The 17,049-nt window shown below is 35.2% G+C and overlaps 1 protein-coding gene across 2 annotated transcripts; it reads left to right on the top strand.

Moving 5' to 3' along the window:
- The first annotated feature begins 2,480 nt into the window (after positions 1 to 2,480).
- LOC140060268 (uncharacterized) lies at positions 2,481 to 11,760 on the top strand. 2 transcript variants are annotated; one of them, XM_072106408.1, is made up of 3 exons: positions 3,226 to 3,240; positions 4,084 to 9,216; positions 9,766 to 11,760. In XM_072106408.1, the coding sequence occupies exon 2, from the start codon at positions 5,088 to 5,090 to the stop codon at positions 6,081 to 6,083; it is 996 nt and encodes a 331-aa protein (XP_071962509.1). In that variant the 5' UTR covers positions 3,226 to 3,240; positions 4,084 to 5,087; the 3' UTR covers positions 6,084 to 9,216; positions 9,766 to 11,760. The 2 variants fall into 2 exon arrangements, with proteins under 2 accessions (XP_071962508.1, XP_071962509.1); XM_072106407.1 differs by having other exon boundaries at positions 2,481 to 9,216.
- The last annotated feature ends 5,289 nt before the right edge of the window (positions 11,761 to 17,049 follow it).

Genomic DNA, 17,049 nt, shown 5'->3' with positions numbered 1-17,049 from the left:
TCTTGCCGACCGAAATTAGGCTAGATCCCTCCTCCTTTCAAGCCTCCTAGCAACAACATGGTTCATTAGGGATCGTATCATTGAGACTTTAACAGGCATATTCACCATCATGTGGTGTTTAGGTAAAAAACCATGGAATTAAGATGATCCCTGAATTCACTCAACCATTGCATCTTGCACTTGCGTGTGAGCTGCATGCTTTCTCTACAAGCAGCTGGCTGGACACGTCACACACGCACGCGGAGACCTGTGTAGGGGAATACCCTGTTATGTCAACCAAACAACAACTATGCTCTGTGTACAGCTCGCTAGCTCCAGAACCACGATGTTCAGCAGTTATCAAATAGAACTTATCTTGTAAATTTTAGTGTTAGGTTTTTATATTTTAGTTAAAATATATATATATATATTAATTAAATTTATTAAGGCTTGACTAGGCCTGTAGTGAACAATCGTCGTGTTGTGTTAGTATGCCCAGCAAAAAAAAAGTGGGAGGCCAAGCGGAACTCGCTGTTCAGCGGGGGGGATCGTACGATCCCCCCGATCCCCCCCTGGTTACGGGCCTGCTTACGTCCGACAATTGTAATACTAGGTCTAAAATTAAACTTTAGCTAATATGCTTAGCCCTAACCTAGATAAGAGGCCTATGTAGAAAATAATTTAATCAATTTTGATATAATAATAATTGGTGTAATATTAATAATGATACACTATTCCTGTTTTAGTAAGCTATGTATATTACGAACGATTTTTATTTATTGTTGTCCATGTACGTACTAATAAACCTGGCGCTAGTTTCTTTCGCTTGTATTTTTACTCCAAATTTGATAACTAACTTTATCGTGTGAATACCACACCTTAGAAGTATACCTCATGAGTACTTTAATGAAAGAATCACATAAAAAGTAACAAATAAATCCTTAAATTAATGATTTTACAGGCGTGTTTCTCGCACACTGTTCGCGAATTTCACTTATCCAATGTTCAATATTTTTGTTTCTATGGAGCGCCAAAAGAGCAACGATAATAGAGGACTAAAACTCAGTGGAATGCGTCAATTTCTCATGCATTTATTGGTGAAAAACACGTTTTATTTCAATATATTTGTTAATTTGTCAATAAAAATGCTGTAATATGTTACTGCTGATACTGTTCTGTTTTCAAAGAATAATAATCGATCCTAAATCAACATCACTACCTAGTCTAGACCTAGGACATCCTACTAAGGATATTATGATGAATTTTTCTATTTTATTCTTTAAAAGGCTACCGAAACCGTGTACATTATCAACAGTACACCGGTGAACAGTAACATTTTTCCTTACTGACAGTGACAAAATCTATTGAAATTGTGGGTGTCACGAAACCTAAGACCACGAAAGCTAAGACCCCCTAAGACCTAAGATCACGAAAGCTAAGACCCAACACCTAAGATTACAAATACTAAGATATACTACAGCTTAAAAACAATACTTGTTTATCCATACATAATTTTAAACACAGTAGGTTTAATTTATTCCCATAAATATAATTTAATACTACCGCAAAACATAGATAAACTCACATTATTTTCGCCCGTTGAGTAAATGTATATTTTTTCTTTACAACAAACAAACTTGACGGGTTGTTTGTTGGTATATATTTACTCCATTGTGTTGGTGCAGAGGATGTTTTTCTTACGCACCTGCCTTTCTTGTATTTTGACTCCAAATTGGTTGACTAACTTTATCCTGAACACCACACTTTAAAATTAGGACTTATAAGTACTTTCAGAAGGAGAAACACATAATAACAAATAAATAAATCCTTTAAATTGATGATTTTACAGATGTGTTTCTTTGTATACTGTAATGTAACTCGTCGAGCTCCCCTGCTCAATGTTTTTGTTTCTATGGAGCGCCAAAAGAGCAACAATAATAGTACAAGTATAAAAACAGAAAGAAAACGAAACAAAAAAACTTATCATGATTTTTAAATTAAAATTTATTTGCCAGTATTTATTTCTTCGTACTTGCATGATTATACTATTATCATTACAATTTTAATTTTACATTGTTCCATCCACACTGTAGATGGACTCCACAGAGTTTTCAGCCCTCTATATAATTTTTGCTCTTTTGACATTCCATAGAAACAAAAACATTGAACATGGGGTAGGCCTACTGTACTGTAGGCTAGTCATTTTGTGTGCGATAAAAACGTCTGTAAAATCATCAATTTAAAAATGTATTTGTTACTTTTTATGTGATTCTTTCTTATGAAAGTGCCAATTCTAAGGTGTGGTATTCAGAATAAATGTTTGGAGTTAAAATACAAGGCAGGTGAGAAAGATAAATATTTGTAATCTTAGGTGTTGGGTCTTAGCTTTCGTGATCTTAGGTCTTAGGGGGTCTTAGCTTTCGTGGTCTTAGGTTTCGTGACACCCGTACTGTAGGCTAGTCATGCGAAATTCGCAAACAGTTTGTGTGCGAGAAAAACGTCTGTAAAATCATAAATTTAAAAATGTATTTGTTACTTTTTATGTGATTCTTTTTCATAAAAGTGCCAATTCTAAGGTGTGGTATTCAGAATAAATGTTGGGAGTTAAAATACAAGGCAGGTGCGAAAGATAAATATTTGTAATCTTAGGTCTTGGGTCTTAGCTTTCGTGATCTTAGGTCTTAGGGGGTCTTAGCTTTCGTGGTCTTAGGTTTCGTGACACCCTTGAAATTGTACTTGATTTTCACCAAATAATGCGTTAAATATAAATGGATTCCACAGAGTTTTTAGCCCTCTAATTAATTTTGCTCTTTTGGCGTTCCATAGAAACCAAAATATTGAACATTGAGTGTGCGAAATGCGAGAAAAACAACGTCTGTAAAATCACCAATTTAATGGATTTATTGTTACTTTTATGTGATTTTTCTTCATTAAAGTAGGCCTACTAATTCTAAGCTGTGGTATTCAGGATAAAGTTGGTTAAAATAGAAGGCAGGTGCAAAAGGAAACTAGTGTTGTGAAAGGGGTCTCACGCTTGAATACCCTGTCCAGTTTGCTCATTTGCATGTAAATCAGCTGGTTGAAATGCATGGCTGACCCCACCAGGATAGGCTAGTTAGCTCACTTGATGTCTGGACCCCATGTAGGAAACATGCTTGATGCATAACAGTACCCTGTACTATAAACAGTATTTACCCTAGCTAAGAGTGGTACTGGACATTGAGTCTCTGTAGTGGTTTAGGTACTGCGGGACTGAATAAGGTGAGTGTATTTGCTTGCTTTAGTAGGCCATTTCAGTGCTAGCCTAAAATCACAACATTGGCGCTGCGAGCAAAAGCTCGGTAATCTTTTTTTTTGGTGGGGAGGCGGGTGCCTTGATTGCCAGCTGGCATTCTTAACGTGATCGGGTTGATTGCGAGGTATTTCGTCCTCTGCTGAAACTATTAACTTATTGTACTTACGGTGCATTTGTTAGTTTATTGAAGTTGGTATATTTATTGAAGGTATAACATACCGGTAATAAAGTTAATCACGCAGTATTGTGGCATTTGGATACTTGCTGATTAGCGTATCGACAGGGTAGTCGATGCGTACCGGGAGTTGTATTAATATTTTGCTATAGTTGAAGGATTAGTGGGCAGTTTACTAGGCCGTATCACCTGGTGGGATACTAGGCGTGGCCGTTGAACTGAGTGGCACCACTAATTTTAACTTTGATTGTTTTTTATTGATAACATCTTTTTCGTCCATCAGTCAGGTTTTTCATCTTGAGAAATTATACTGGCTGTGTGTAATATATTGTGTTAACTTCACAGTGGCATTACCGCTTTCCTTTCTTTGCATCGGGGGAAGGTTTAGTGGTAAGTGTTGTTAAACTGTATCGACGTCTTTTTATTAATCTAGTTGCTTGTTATTGCAGGTTTGCTGGTGCAATATTTTAACTGTATTTGTATCGCCAGCTGCCATTTTGCAATATTTGTGTGCGTGTTATTGCATTGACGATATTTTATTATACTGGTGTGCTTGTATTTATTACTACGTCTATCAGTATTTTAATCCATATTGTATTCTATGCTAAATAAAATCTGTTATCTCACACTGCAGCTAGTTTTACCACACTGAAGATCGTAAAGTGTTACTTACAACTTTTACTCCGTGCCAGTCTGTTTTCTTCTGGAAAGCTTGAAGACTGTTCACGTGATTTGTGACTTCAACTTCACACGCTGATTATCACTGCCTTTCTGTGGAGGGGAGTGGTCTGGTGATCAGTGTTCGTTGAGCATTACCGAGATCTGGATTTGAAGTATCGTCATCATTTGAATGCTGTGCAATTGGTGAATGTATCACAAATGTTTTAATAGTTTTATGCCCATTCTAATATTACAGGCATTGGTATTTTATGACATTTTACATTCCTAGTTTATACACAGTATTCATCTTAAACCGGATAAGTACTAGTGGCAAAACATACATTTAGATACATTTTAATGAAAGTCTTTGACCTCTGGCAATACTTTTCTACTTTTAAGTGTATCGTATGTTTTAAAGAATGCCTCATGTTGCAATAAATTTCTGGACAGAGCCGGATCTCGTCCATCTACTAGGAAAGAGAGCTAGGAAAATTACTGTTTGGAGGTCCAAATTTGGAAATATTAGACCCTGTGACTTAGAATATTTAACTGGAATCAAGTGCTTGTCATCCAAAACGACTCGCTGGGATTTCACACCAAATCCTCAATTAGTGAGTAGTTGGGTTCAGAACACTAGCACTCCTCAGCTGTTCCATGCAGCACAAGTTCCATTTGGAACTTATTCTGGTGATTTACCTGGTGGTAGTTTCTCATGGAGACACACCAGTACCAACCAACCTAGTTCTGACCACAGAGAAAAGACAGATTCAGGTTGTAGGAATACTCACTATAGGTATGCAACCAAAGCAGAATGTCAACCAATATCTGAACTGTTAGTTAGCTTTAGACTCTAGTCTTAATGTACGGGGTCACCATTGCACTAAAGGTAGTAAAACCTCAAAAACTAGATCTGTGTCTAAGCTTTGTAGATTACTGACAGAGGATTGTTTCAGTGACTCTTCTAGTAGCTCTAGTCTTATGGACTCCAGCTCTAGTAATGATGAGAGTTGTACAAGTGACGAAGATAGTGATCAGGATAGGGCTTATGGTAAATATTCTACGAGTGTTCAATCTAGAAGACGACACTCGCATAGGCATTCCCAACGATCACAAAAACTATTGAGACAAAAAGACATTCCCAAGTCTCTAACTTTTAATGGCTGGGATGATGACTGGTATCCTTTTAAGAAACGGTTCAGATCTTTCGCAAAGGCGCAGAACCTTACCACCGGGGATAGTAACAATGCCCTTTTTTGGTGTATGGAGGGACCTGCGGCGAAGTTCTTAACCAATCTTTTAAGGATGGAGCCAACATTAGACTTCAAAGAGATGATGGATGTCCTCAGTGTACGCTTCGGAGACGGTGAGCGGTCTCTAAAACAGGAACGACACGAAACTATAGAAAAATGGGGACGTAGAGTCATGACGGTAACCGAGAGAGCCTGTAGTGATCTACCTAGATCTAGAGTGCAAAAGCTACAGGTGGAATGGTTCTGCACTGGGTGTCACGACAAGGATGCTGGTGAGTATGTTTCACGGAAACATTGTGCTACTATCACCGAAGCTCTTGAAAAATATAGGAGGTTTGACTGTCGCCGCAAAGGGTTGTACAGAGAGCATGGGAGAAAAGTCAGAAATGATTTAATGCCCCGTACTAGGTCTATGACTTATACTCTCTGTAGCTCAACCCATCATCACATATCCTCACACGAAGATGAAGCCGAAAACCATTATCAAGCTTCTGAAATCTGGAGTAGGCCGAAAGCGGAGTCATCAATTGGAGAAGAGGACGTGCCCAATGGGAAATCTCTTACCATGATGAAGGCTGCAGGGCGGCAAGGTAAAAACAGACTTCCTGGCACATCCGATGAACTCCAACTTTTGGCATCTCACTCTTCACCAACATCGGACATGCTTCCTGTAGCAGACCCATGTATTATCATGGAACAACTAGAGACCACAAGACAAGGGTGAAATGCCTAACCCTGTCACACCAACAAGTGAATTGACAAGAAAGAAGAAAAGTCAAGAATCGGTGTCAGAATCTGCCCGTGCTAATCTGGATTTCCCAGTGGTTGACTCATTACCATAACATTTTTATATTCCAGGCTGCCACAGATAAACACTGTTTTTCTTGCTTGTTTGTTGATTTGTGTAGAGAGGCTGTAAACTCAGAGGAGGAATTATTTGAACATGGAGTGATATTATTAAATGAGAACCGTAAGGTTAGAGTTCATACACTGTGCAAGTCCAAGAAGCTATCTTGGCTCCGTGTGTATGTGAGACGCTTATCATACCCAGTACATACAATATTTTGTTTAAAAATATAACTATTTTGTTCGAATGTATAGTATAGGTGATAGCTTATACATAATTGTAATAACTAACTTCTAAATTATTATCATACATTTTACGTTACAAGTGACATAAGTTTTGTATTTGTTGTGCAAGTCATTCTTACCATGGAGTTTACTCCATGTTCTTACTTTTCCTTTTGTTTTCATTATTTGAACCTTTCTTTTGTTTTAGGAAACTATTGTTTGAAGCCAGTGGAGCAGAGTGTTTGTGTGCAGAGAAGGAGTGTGTGGAGGTTGCTGATTGGAGGAGAGGTGTAAGAGTTGAGTTGGTGTGTGAGTTGCTGATTGGTTGAGAAGGATAAGGTGGTGGTATGTGTGCAATTGAGGGAAGGTTGAGAGGGAGAGGAAAATGGAGAGGAGACAGAGAAGGAGGGTTATGTTATGTTGAAGCAGAAAGGAAGTAAAGTGATATATATGAAGTTAATAAATTGTGGGTTGGAAAGAAGTATGGGGATATAGAGCTGAAGCGGAAAGGAAATAAGGTGATATACATGAAGTTAGTAAATTGTGAGTTGGAAATAATTATGGTGATATAGAGCTGAAGCAGAAATGAAATAAGGTGATATACATGAAGTTAATAAATTGTGAGTTGGAAATAATTATGGTGATATAGAGCTGGAGCAGAAATGAAATAAAGTGATATACAGGAAGTTAATAAATCGAATAATAACTGTTGGAAATAGCAGAATTAATTGCTTTTAAAGAATTGTTGAAAGTATCGAAGACTGACTTTATTTATACTGATATTACGTTACGTGGAAAAGGAGAAAGAAATAATTGATCGGGGAGCGGATTGCAGTGCAGAAGGACATCAAGAAACACTTTAACTTTATATTTCATTTATTTATATGTCAGAAAATAGTTGCAGTTTGAGAAGAATTTTAATTGGGAATACAAGCAGAACGGGAGCAGAGGCGTGGGAGTTGTTTAGTTGCAGAATTGTTTTAACTTTTATCTTTCGAATTTGTTTTGTGTCAGCGTAGGAGAAAAGGCAAGAAGGAACGATATTGTGGACATTTATTATTGTTTAATTATTCATCTTGTGATATTATTGTATTTGTAAGGGGGGGTTTCTGGGATTTATTTGACAATAAGAAGATTGTCGATATTTTGTCTGGAAGGATTGGGAATTTGGGAAAGTGTATAAATTGTGTGGGAATAGGGATACTGTATCATTGTTTGAGAATTGCTTGGGGTTTTTTTTTTGTGGTTTTTTTTTTAGGGGGGGTTTGGAGTATAGAAGGAAGAGTTGTTTGTCAAAGATTATTATTAAATTTACTTTTTACATTTATATGTGTACAGTTGTGGCTATTTACCGTTGTTTACCGGTGGTTACCAGATATTACATGTCCGAAAGAGCCGTAATTGCGGCTGTGTGACAGTTACTATAACGGCGCTCTAGACATCGCGTGATGCATCATAAGTTTGGAACATTCTTCTTGGCTTGGAGACAGAATTCGCGAATGACATTCTCTGTATTAATGTTTATGTTAAAGTGTATGTTCATGAGGCACAATCCCGAAAGCTACTCATAAGACATGTGATTTCGCAAACAGGTTTTCGTTCTCCACAAAGTCGAAAAACTCCGCTCAGCTTCAGCAGACGTTACGGGCATAGGCCTACGCGATTAGAAGAAGTGCACGCACATTCGGGAACACATCTGGATCCGCTAATTTTACACAGTCGCTTCCATCACTGAAGCTCGGAATGAAGATGTTCGTGTCTTGGCAGATCATCGTACCAAATTCAAGTTCCTTGAAGACTTCTTCAACATTACACTTCACGATAGACTCGGGTGCTACGCCAAATATTTTAAAGCATGGCCGGTTATCGGTAGAAAAACGGGTTTTTAACTCGGTTTGTAAATGATCAAGAAGTTGATTTGGTAATACTGCTCGGTAGTAATCTTCCACAGTATCTCCAGGATGATTTGATCTGTATTGTTGTCTCATGTTTTTATTTATTTTTTCTAAAAAAAAAGGGGGGGGGGGGTCAGGACCCCGTGACCCCCCACTGGCTGCGCCCCTGTTATCATTTTCTAGGGTGCTGGTCAACCTACCCATGCCAACTCGTACCCAATTTGGCTAACCTGTACTCAAATAATTGGTCAAATCGTACCAACTTTGGCTAACCTGTACCAAAACTTTTAATAGCATTAAACATGGATACTGGTCAGCCCATGAAGAGTACGAGCCAGCCCTTGATGATTGCTAGAGTGCGAGCCAACATTTTGGGTACGAATATACCAAAATTTAGTTACCAGTTGGAATTGCGGGTTGACCTGTATTCTTCTAGCTAATCTTACTAGGCCTCGAGTAGGTCTACGCTAAATTCCGGCTACAATAATGGTCTATTCTGTTTATAGCTTTATTGATACTGGGTTCAAATCTGGGTTGGGACAGCTTTTTCTCATTCAAAAACAGATTTCCTTATAATAATAAAATAATATCGGCCTATGAATTTAACTTAATATTGTATTGTTTACATAATATTAGTAATTCCCATTGCATTTATTATTATTATTATTATATATTTTACGGTTACCCCTTAATTATAGTAACTATAGTATAACTTCCTTGTTATATTTTACAATATTTTTTTTTTCACAGCACAAATTATCATACTGAATCATCACACACCAAGTCTCATGAACTGTCTACTGTATTTCTGCAAGCTAATGCAGCTACATGGTATTGCCTTTAGGCTAAATTACACTGTATACTGGCACTACCATCATTCCTAGCCCACACGTAAGTACAGTCGTGTACTACTGATTCCATCCTGTGGTCAAGGCTTTATTTGCTCTTATGCTTATTTCCTCTAACATACAGAGTATGTATGGCTTCTAATTTGCTTTTATACCGGTTAATTTAAAAATCATTTATGCCTATTGGTGCATAAAGATCAAATTTAGACTGTAAATACTGGAATAATCACCCAAAATTTATTTCACAGCTAGAAAAAAGCATACAGAGTTTTTTGTTGTTTGTTTTATTCATAACTGTTGAATTGCATCCCAATACATGGTACCTATTGGTATTATATCTATAAATATAAAGTACTCTCTTATAAATAGATGTATCTCTCCAAACTACTCCAACTACCTAATCTAATAATAGTACTATTAAGCATACTACTGTACACTTTGTAGACAAGAAATAAGTTGTATCCACCTAGAGGACTTATGTTAGTACTGTACAGTCGATCGTCCTCTCACTGGCCTGGTCAACATAATCTACGCCTAGATTATTACAGTAATTAAAAAGTACATTATTACAGAGATTTTTTTTTTTTTGCAGAAATCAAAGTTATGTGTATAGAAAGCAGTACTCGTATTAAAAACTAAGCAGGTTGTACTGAACGCAAACTGGCAGGATATTTTGAATATTTTTTGTTCATTTTCCACGAACTGGAGACAAAGACATATTACGACCCTTTTATTTAAATTTATTTGGATAGACCTCCATGTAAATTCATTAAAGGCTATATGATTGTTTTATATTTTAATAATGTGATAGTAGAAAACCATTGTGCATAATGAGGACTATGAATCTAATATTTCCTTGCATTCTCATCTTTTTAACATTTTATTTATAATGCTGGTAATGAATTTACTATTGAAAAGGTCATGTTTCCACTTATCTCAAATGTTGGCACCCGGCCCACCTCTAACCTTGGTAGAACTGACTGTGTTCTACATGGGCCTGTTCGTAGGGGTTGAAAATACCAGCTTATTCCCGATTTCCGTTCGCGTGATCCAATTAACTTTTGCCTCAGGCTACAAAAAATTCGAGGTAAAATGTTCACCAAATTTGCAGGTTATTTCAGCGATAATCCAATTATACTCGGCCTTCGAGGATAATAAATCTCCGATAGAGGCAATGTGTCAAATTTTGACAAACGTTCGCTGCCTAGGCCCGTCATTTCTCCTACGAAGCTCTTCCATACACGCTTCGAGAGCGATCGTCAGCTGGTGCTGTCCTTGTTGGTGTAGACCGCTTAGTAGGCCTAGCTGGTCGGGGAGCCGCTGGTCGGTGGTGTTTCCGTCGTGTAACATTGGGCTCAAATTCTTCGTCAATGAGTAAAATAATGGTCGTCAGGAGAAGGCATATTTCGGCAGGATTATCGGCGTTAAGAGGCATAAGGTTTGTCGCAAGGATAAGCAGTGTAAAAGGTAGCAAGTAATTGTTATTGTAAAGAAAGATCGCGAGTAAAAAATATACAACACGAAACTAGCGTGCGAAAATGGGGTCGTAGGTTGTAAAGACAACTGACCTTAAAACGTAATTTCCGGTTTGTGATTCGTCGATTAAGCATTTAAGCGGTTAAATATTTCAAGTACGAACAACGCTCAATTTATAACCCGAGGCATGGGTGAAATTAAGCGCTTATTTTAACCACCGTACGAACACGACCCTAGAGTACATATAGTAGTGTTTCCACCATACTACTTCAACCTGGTAATTGAATAAATTTCATTGGGGTAACATTTAAACTAATTATCACCTTTAACATAAAGTATCCTCCTGAAACATGTTTGTACTGTACTTCATCCATTACTTAATACTAATTTATGTGATTTATGTCTAACTTCAGGAATGATCTGAGGCTAGAAGAACGAATTTCTGTACACATATAAAAAATAAACCAATGTTTTCCTAATAATTTAACCCCTAGGTTGATAACTAACAAAGAAATTATTGAAATTATGTTCTCACAATATATAGGTGTACTGTATCTACATATGCATGCTGCTGTACTTGTTTTTAACCGCATAATGGCATTGAAAACAAGAATGTTTTATAATTATTATAGGTTATTTCTAAATATTAAAGGTCTGAAACAGAAACTAAATGTTACCAAACTATGTTTTTGAAAATCTCTGATATAATATAATAATATGAACATAATATTAAATTCATTTAAATTTCTTTTGTGTAATATAGTTCATATATTATGTATTAAATAAATTGGTAAGGCCCTATACTGTTTATATTTAAGGAAAGTTTATATACACTATTATTTTATGCCTACCAATATAGTATTAATTGTTTATGTAACTATTTTGTCTAATTGCATTGATATTTTGTATAGGCCAATGGCATTGTTTTTCTCAAAGCAAATTAGCCTAATAATGCCATATTTAGACACATAATTCTTTGATTTCTGATATTCTGTACTTGTGTATGCATTACTAAAATAGTAGTTATTTTATTTCATTTATAATGTATGTATAAACATTTATTCAGTATTTTTTTTACCTTTTTAAGTTTAAAAAATATTAAAATACCTATCAACCTTTCTGTTATTGTTACTATTATAATATTTTTTGCAGAAGATTGATTTCAATAAAAAAATTTAAAACATTTAATTTGACTTATACTGTACTATGTTAGTTCAGGAGATGAAGTGTGTGTTGGTAGAATCTGGTGTGTTTGAGGTTGGTGATGTGAGGTGTATTTTTGTGACTTTAAGACCTAAATTAGATGTTTTCTGAAGAAAAGAAGCGAATAGGCTTCCCAATAAAATAGTATGTAACAGTGTATATTAAAGTACATTGAATGAATTCGAGCGGAAAAATAACACAAATAAAAAAACATTCATTTTCTTGTCGAAAAGCGCCCTCTCTAGTTTTCAATTAATTTATTAATAATTATTATTAATTAATGAGTAATATAAACATATTTTTAACATTTCATGCTGGAAGCTGATTCTACTCCAAACCAAGTTTCATACCTCCAAATTTCATCAACGTATTCAAAGCACTTCAATAAATATCACATTGAACATTAAAAATTAGGGTTATGGATAGAATTTTGCTTAAAACAAATACAAAAAACATCGATAAAAATATTTTTCGTATTCAAAAACATTTGATACTTGGTATAAATGTTCAATATAGGTTGCTCCATCCATATTGCAAAAAAAAAATAACTATCGAGCCATATTACTGATTTTTTAAATTTACGTTTTTACAAAATGTACACTTATGAAAGACCATACAATTCCAATGCATTTTTTAAACATAATAACGATTTTGAAAAAAACAACCAACAAAATACGTTCATGAATGAAATTTTGTTTCTGTGAATAGAGCAACCTATATTGAACATATAAAAGAAGTTTCAAATGTTTTTAAATTCGGAAAGTATTTTTTATACCCAATTGAAATAGTGTGCTATCCATTTGGAATGATGTGCTATCCAATTGAAGTAGTGTGCTATCCGTTTGGAATGACGTGTGCCTTCCAATTGAAATTTGTGATATCAGGGAGTTGTAATGATTATACATTTGGAATGAAAAAAAATGTGTTTTATTTGCATATTAAAATAACTTTTATTACTGTTTTGTTAGCTAACATTTAAGATTATTTGCATTCTTGGTGCTGTATATTTGTTTCTCTCTGTTGTTTAGACCTAGTTACTTATATAACGTATTCGCCATTGTAACTCAACAAGCACTCTTAACTATCCAGACTACTGTCCATTTTAGTTTTGATTACTTACTACCAAACATAATAACTTCATTTACAAACAATTATTATTAAGTACCGGTATGACATATGAAGATAAAAATTTTTTACATGGTATCGTTGGAATTATCACTTTTTAAGCATCGTGATATAATATAAACATAATAACAACCTATTTATTATTTTTAATTCAAGAATAAACTTTCTGTAGATTAGTTCATTTCAAAGGTAAACTAGTCACATTATTCATGGTTGGAAGAAGTTTTATTACTGTATTTTATGTTTTTTAACCATTGGCTTATGGTTGAACAACCTATGGTGCAACTTTACAAATTAAATATTGTTATTATTAGTACTGTGTCTATTGTAATATTTTTGTTTATAATGTATAGTCCTATATATACATATTAACACGAAACGCACCATAAACATTTATTGAAAATATTCTTAAATAATAGTCAAAAACTAAATTAATACGGCGCTTAGTGAAAGCGGTAAGAGTATTACAATGAATGAAGTATCGACTGGACTTAATATTGCTGCGCATAATACCCCTTTGTTTACAGGAAGGGTCTGTAATCTACATCAACAGCGTTATCAGTTGATTATGTAATCAAAGCAGTGGTGCCGAGTGTTGTAACATTAATACATTAGAAATTATTAGAGAGAAAAGCTCCTAAATGTATAAACATGCGAATTAATAGCCGTCATCACATGTACTGCGCGTGTTTTAGCAAATTATAAAGGGTATGAAAACCGCATTAAATATGTTTCAAAATTAACAATTAAAACAACATTGTATCGTAAACTACTATGCTATAGGCATACGAAAATTTGTTTTATTAATAGTACAAGCATTTATACTTTTACAGGATTTTGCAGAGGTGACAAATGTCGTGACCAGCAAAGCGTAAAAAAACAAAATAACATACTGTTTAAATTCAAGGAGTTTTCGAACACCCATGTTAATAAAGTGTATGGATACCGTACAGGCCTACACTTAAACAACAAGTGTTAGATTAAATTAGTTTCAATGCGATATTTGTAATAAAAAATGTATAGGCCTAAGCCTAATTTTTCTGAAATACTTTTTTAACACCAATCAATAGTTAAATAGTATGCACTTCATTTTAAAGTCGAAAGAACCAAGTCACCGACTAGCATGTTTACGATTGGATGTACTGCTACATTATTCCCAACCAAGACCCGCCTCAGTTGTCAATCTTAAATATTTTACGACGTACCCCAAGGATAAGATAATTAAAAACAAACAAGGTTCTGCCTTAAGCACAAAACCTTAAAGCTAACGGTTAGCCAGGCTTTGACTGGAATTGTAGATAATTGAACTCTGTTAACATTATAATGTAAGCAACAATGTCTAAATATTTTGATCCAACAATACAAGAATGGTTTGGTTTGACAGGCTACCTAGTGGCAGCGAACGTTACTGCTGATGTAAGGAAGAGAGCACTACACTTCATTGGCCCAGATAACTTGAAATGCTACCAAATAAAGGTACGACATACATACAGGCAAAAGAAGCTTTGAAAAATAACTTGTGAATTTGAAAGATCGAAATTTGTAAAGCTCGGGTGGAGTGCATGATTTGTATTACTTCACAGTTGTGTGCACCAACAATGCAACAAACGAAAGTTAAACAGAGGTACACAAGTATAGAGTAATCATAGTTTATCGTTTTATTCTTAATCTTTAACAATTTTTAAAACACAATTCAGCATCAACATGAAAACAAGACTGGCTATGTGTCCTGTTCACAAAAATAGAAACCAAAAAGTTACCATACATTTTAACGTCAATTATTTGAAAAGTGTGTATAATAAATACTTCAATATTAAATGACTTAATATTGATATTACAGTTTATAGCAGTTTTGGCAAAGTTTCATCAAAATGAGGCAAGACCAAGGGTATGGGACACTATACTCAATCTCTATCCATTAAGACATAATATCGTGTATAAATAGGCCTACACTGTATTTACTAAAATATTTTATTTTCAAAATCGGTTTAGTGAAACATATATATTAGAGGTCAAATGTGTCTAAAATAGGTAATAATTAATATTTAACGATATCAACTAGGGGGGGGGGGGGGGGTTGAATTAATTTTATTTAATTTTTTAATTCTAAAAAAAAAAAAAGATTCAACCAACCCGCGACCGTTGCTAGACGTGGATTCGACGCACCGGACTCTTTTAATTAAGAAGAGTAGGCTAGAGCTAGGGTTAGCATTATAGTTGTATAAATAGGCCTACTCGTGTGAATGCCCTCTTTCTCGTAACCTAAAGAAAAACATCCTCTTAGTAAGAAAAGATGGTCAACAAAGAAGATAGTGAGCAAAAAAAAAAAAATAAAAATACCAGTTTCGAACCCCAGCTGTGGGCTACAGCATGGCGTTGCGAGACCCAGGCACTACCTCTTCAGCCATACATTAGTATTTTATCAAAAGCCATATGGGGCGCTATATACTGTAGGCTTAGATAGTCTGGAGATTGTATCTACCACTAGGCGTAGATGCAGTCAATTTGTTGATCGCGTTGATTTAAAGATTAATTTGAATGTTTTTATATTGTGACTATTGACCCCAGGGTAATATGACAAATCAAATGTGCTATTCTGAATATTAAGGGTTTATATTTGTATTTACATTTTTATCTAAAATACCTATTAGATTAAGAAATATTAGCATATTTTAGATGGCATACTGGAATGAATGACCTTTGACCTTAAAGACAAATCAAATACATTTTTCTGAATCTTTAGGATCATGTTTATTACATTCTTATACAAAATTCTTAAAAAATTTATGTTTTTTAAGAGATAATTAGGATGGAAGATTTTATGCAAATTAGGTCACTTATACTGGGCAGATAGATTTTGGATATAGCATTTTCTAATATATTTTGAACATATTTCAACAATAGAACTACTGAATATTATAGTCTTATCAAGATTTCTTGAAAACAAAGACGCCATTATATTTCTCAAGTGTGTTCTGTAGGTAGAGGTTTCTGTTTGCATCCATTTTGGATTTTGATATTTGATTTGTGGAAAAAATCAGTATGGCTCCCAAGGTATTTGAGTGTCTGTGTGTGACAGTGGTAACCCCCTATTCATCTTGAAAGATGTACTAGGCTCTTTAAAGTGCACATGAGCCAGATGTGTACACTGGACATACGGTTTATAGTTCTTATCTGAGAAGACTAATTCTACCACCACTATTACAGTTCCATCATCTTAACCGCTTGGCCACTCACTCGCTAATAAACAGGACTACTGTAAAGCCCGAAATATTCGTGATTTTACATTTAACTATTTCGCAACCTTATTTTCGCGATTTCAGTTTCTTGTGCAACTTGTTGAACCAAATTGGTGAATGTATTTTACCTCCGCGATAAACTTCAAAACGTTAGTAAAATTACAGAATACGCGATTGTAAATATAGGGATGTAAATAAATAAATGTTTTGGCTACACAGTGGGTGATGCACATGTTTAATAGGCTCTTAGATAGGGACCACCCCCATAATTAATGTACCAAATTATTGTTGTTTCTACAACGAACAGACGGATGGATTTCTGGAGAGCATGGCGATGGTACTTTTGCCGTTTGCTACAACACAAGCTAGGCCTACACATGTAGAATAATTACTTTATGGACACATTACAACTTGATTTGATATGATTTAGGATTCGTCAAGTCAAGAAAGGTTGTAAGCTTTTTTAAAATTCCAATTCAAACATTATTTGAGCGATCAATCCTCCCACGGCGCCAAGCATGACGATGGCTCCCCGGAGGAATTTCATCATTGGTTTGAGCGAGGCAGCGCAGGCTGTGTAGGCAGTCTGTGTGGAGGGCCTAGCATTTTCGGTCGGTTGCAATTTATTTTAATTAGTTATCCGCTTGGTATACCAAGCGGATAACTCCTTGTTATTGTATGAGATCAACATTTTTTTTCTGTATTATTCTTCTTTCCATCCTTCCTTTTTGTGGATCGCGTTTCTCTAAAATGTGTAAACATAACATTTCATAACTTTGACAACATATGGGCATTTACGTGAAGTTGTGCACCTCCTATTTTTGAATGACGTC

The sequence above is a fragment of the Antedon mediterranea genome, chromosome 10 (assembly GCF_964355755.1).
Source record: "Antedon mediterranea chromosome 10, ecAntMedi1.1, whole genome shotgun sequence".
NCBI lineage: Eukaryota > Metazoa > Echinodermata > Crinoidea > Comatulida > Antedonidae > Antedon > Antedon mediterranea.
This window is presented reverse-complemented; position numbering and strand designations above follow the sequence as displayed.

Coding starts and splice junctions, on each gene's coding strand:
- LOC140060268 (XM_072106407.1), top strand. CDS start 5,088: ATGGACTCCAGCTCTAGTAATGATGAGAGTTGTACAAGTGACGAAGAT.